The 242-nt window shown below is 57.9% G+C and overlaps 1 protein-coding gene across 1 annotated transcript in view; it reads left to right on the top strand.

Annotated features, from left to right (window-relative positions):
• LOC109296388 (histone H1.01-like) overlaps positions 1–231 on the top strand; it is a 1,709-nt gene extending 1,478 nt beyond the window's left edge. The window contains exon 2 of the mRNA XM_019515799.1: positions 202–231. Within this exon, the coding sequence (XP_019371344.1) occupies positions 202–231 (30 nt within the window). The remainder of the gene's footprint in view (positions 1–201) is intronic.
• The last annotated feature ends 11 nt before the right edge of the window (positions 232–242 follow it).

The raw sequence follows: 242 nt of genomic DNA on the forward strand, positions 1-242 counted from the left end.
TTTGCGGAGCAATCGGTGCACCCGGCCCACCGGGAACTGCAGCCCGGCCCGCGAGGAGCGAGACTTGGCCTTGGCCCGCGCCTTCCCGCCCTGCTTGCCACGGCCCGACATGATATAAATCACAAAAAACCTCAACAAGCGGTCGAAAACGAAAAACAGCGCACAGCCGTTTGCGGCTCGGCCTTATATCTGTTCTGTTAGGCGATTGAAGCCTCGCTGGTGATAGGCTGAGAAGTTATCAT

This window comes from Gavialis gangeticus, unplaced genomic scaffold, assembly GCF_001723915.1.
Source record: "Gavialis gangeticus isolate Ggan-Ray unplaced genomic scaffold, GavGan_comp1, whole genome shotgun sequence".
Classification (NCBI taxonomy): domain Eukaryota; kingdom Metazoa; phylum Chordata; order Crocodylia; family Gavialidae; genus Gavialis; species Gavialis gangeticus.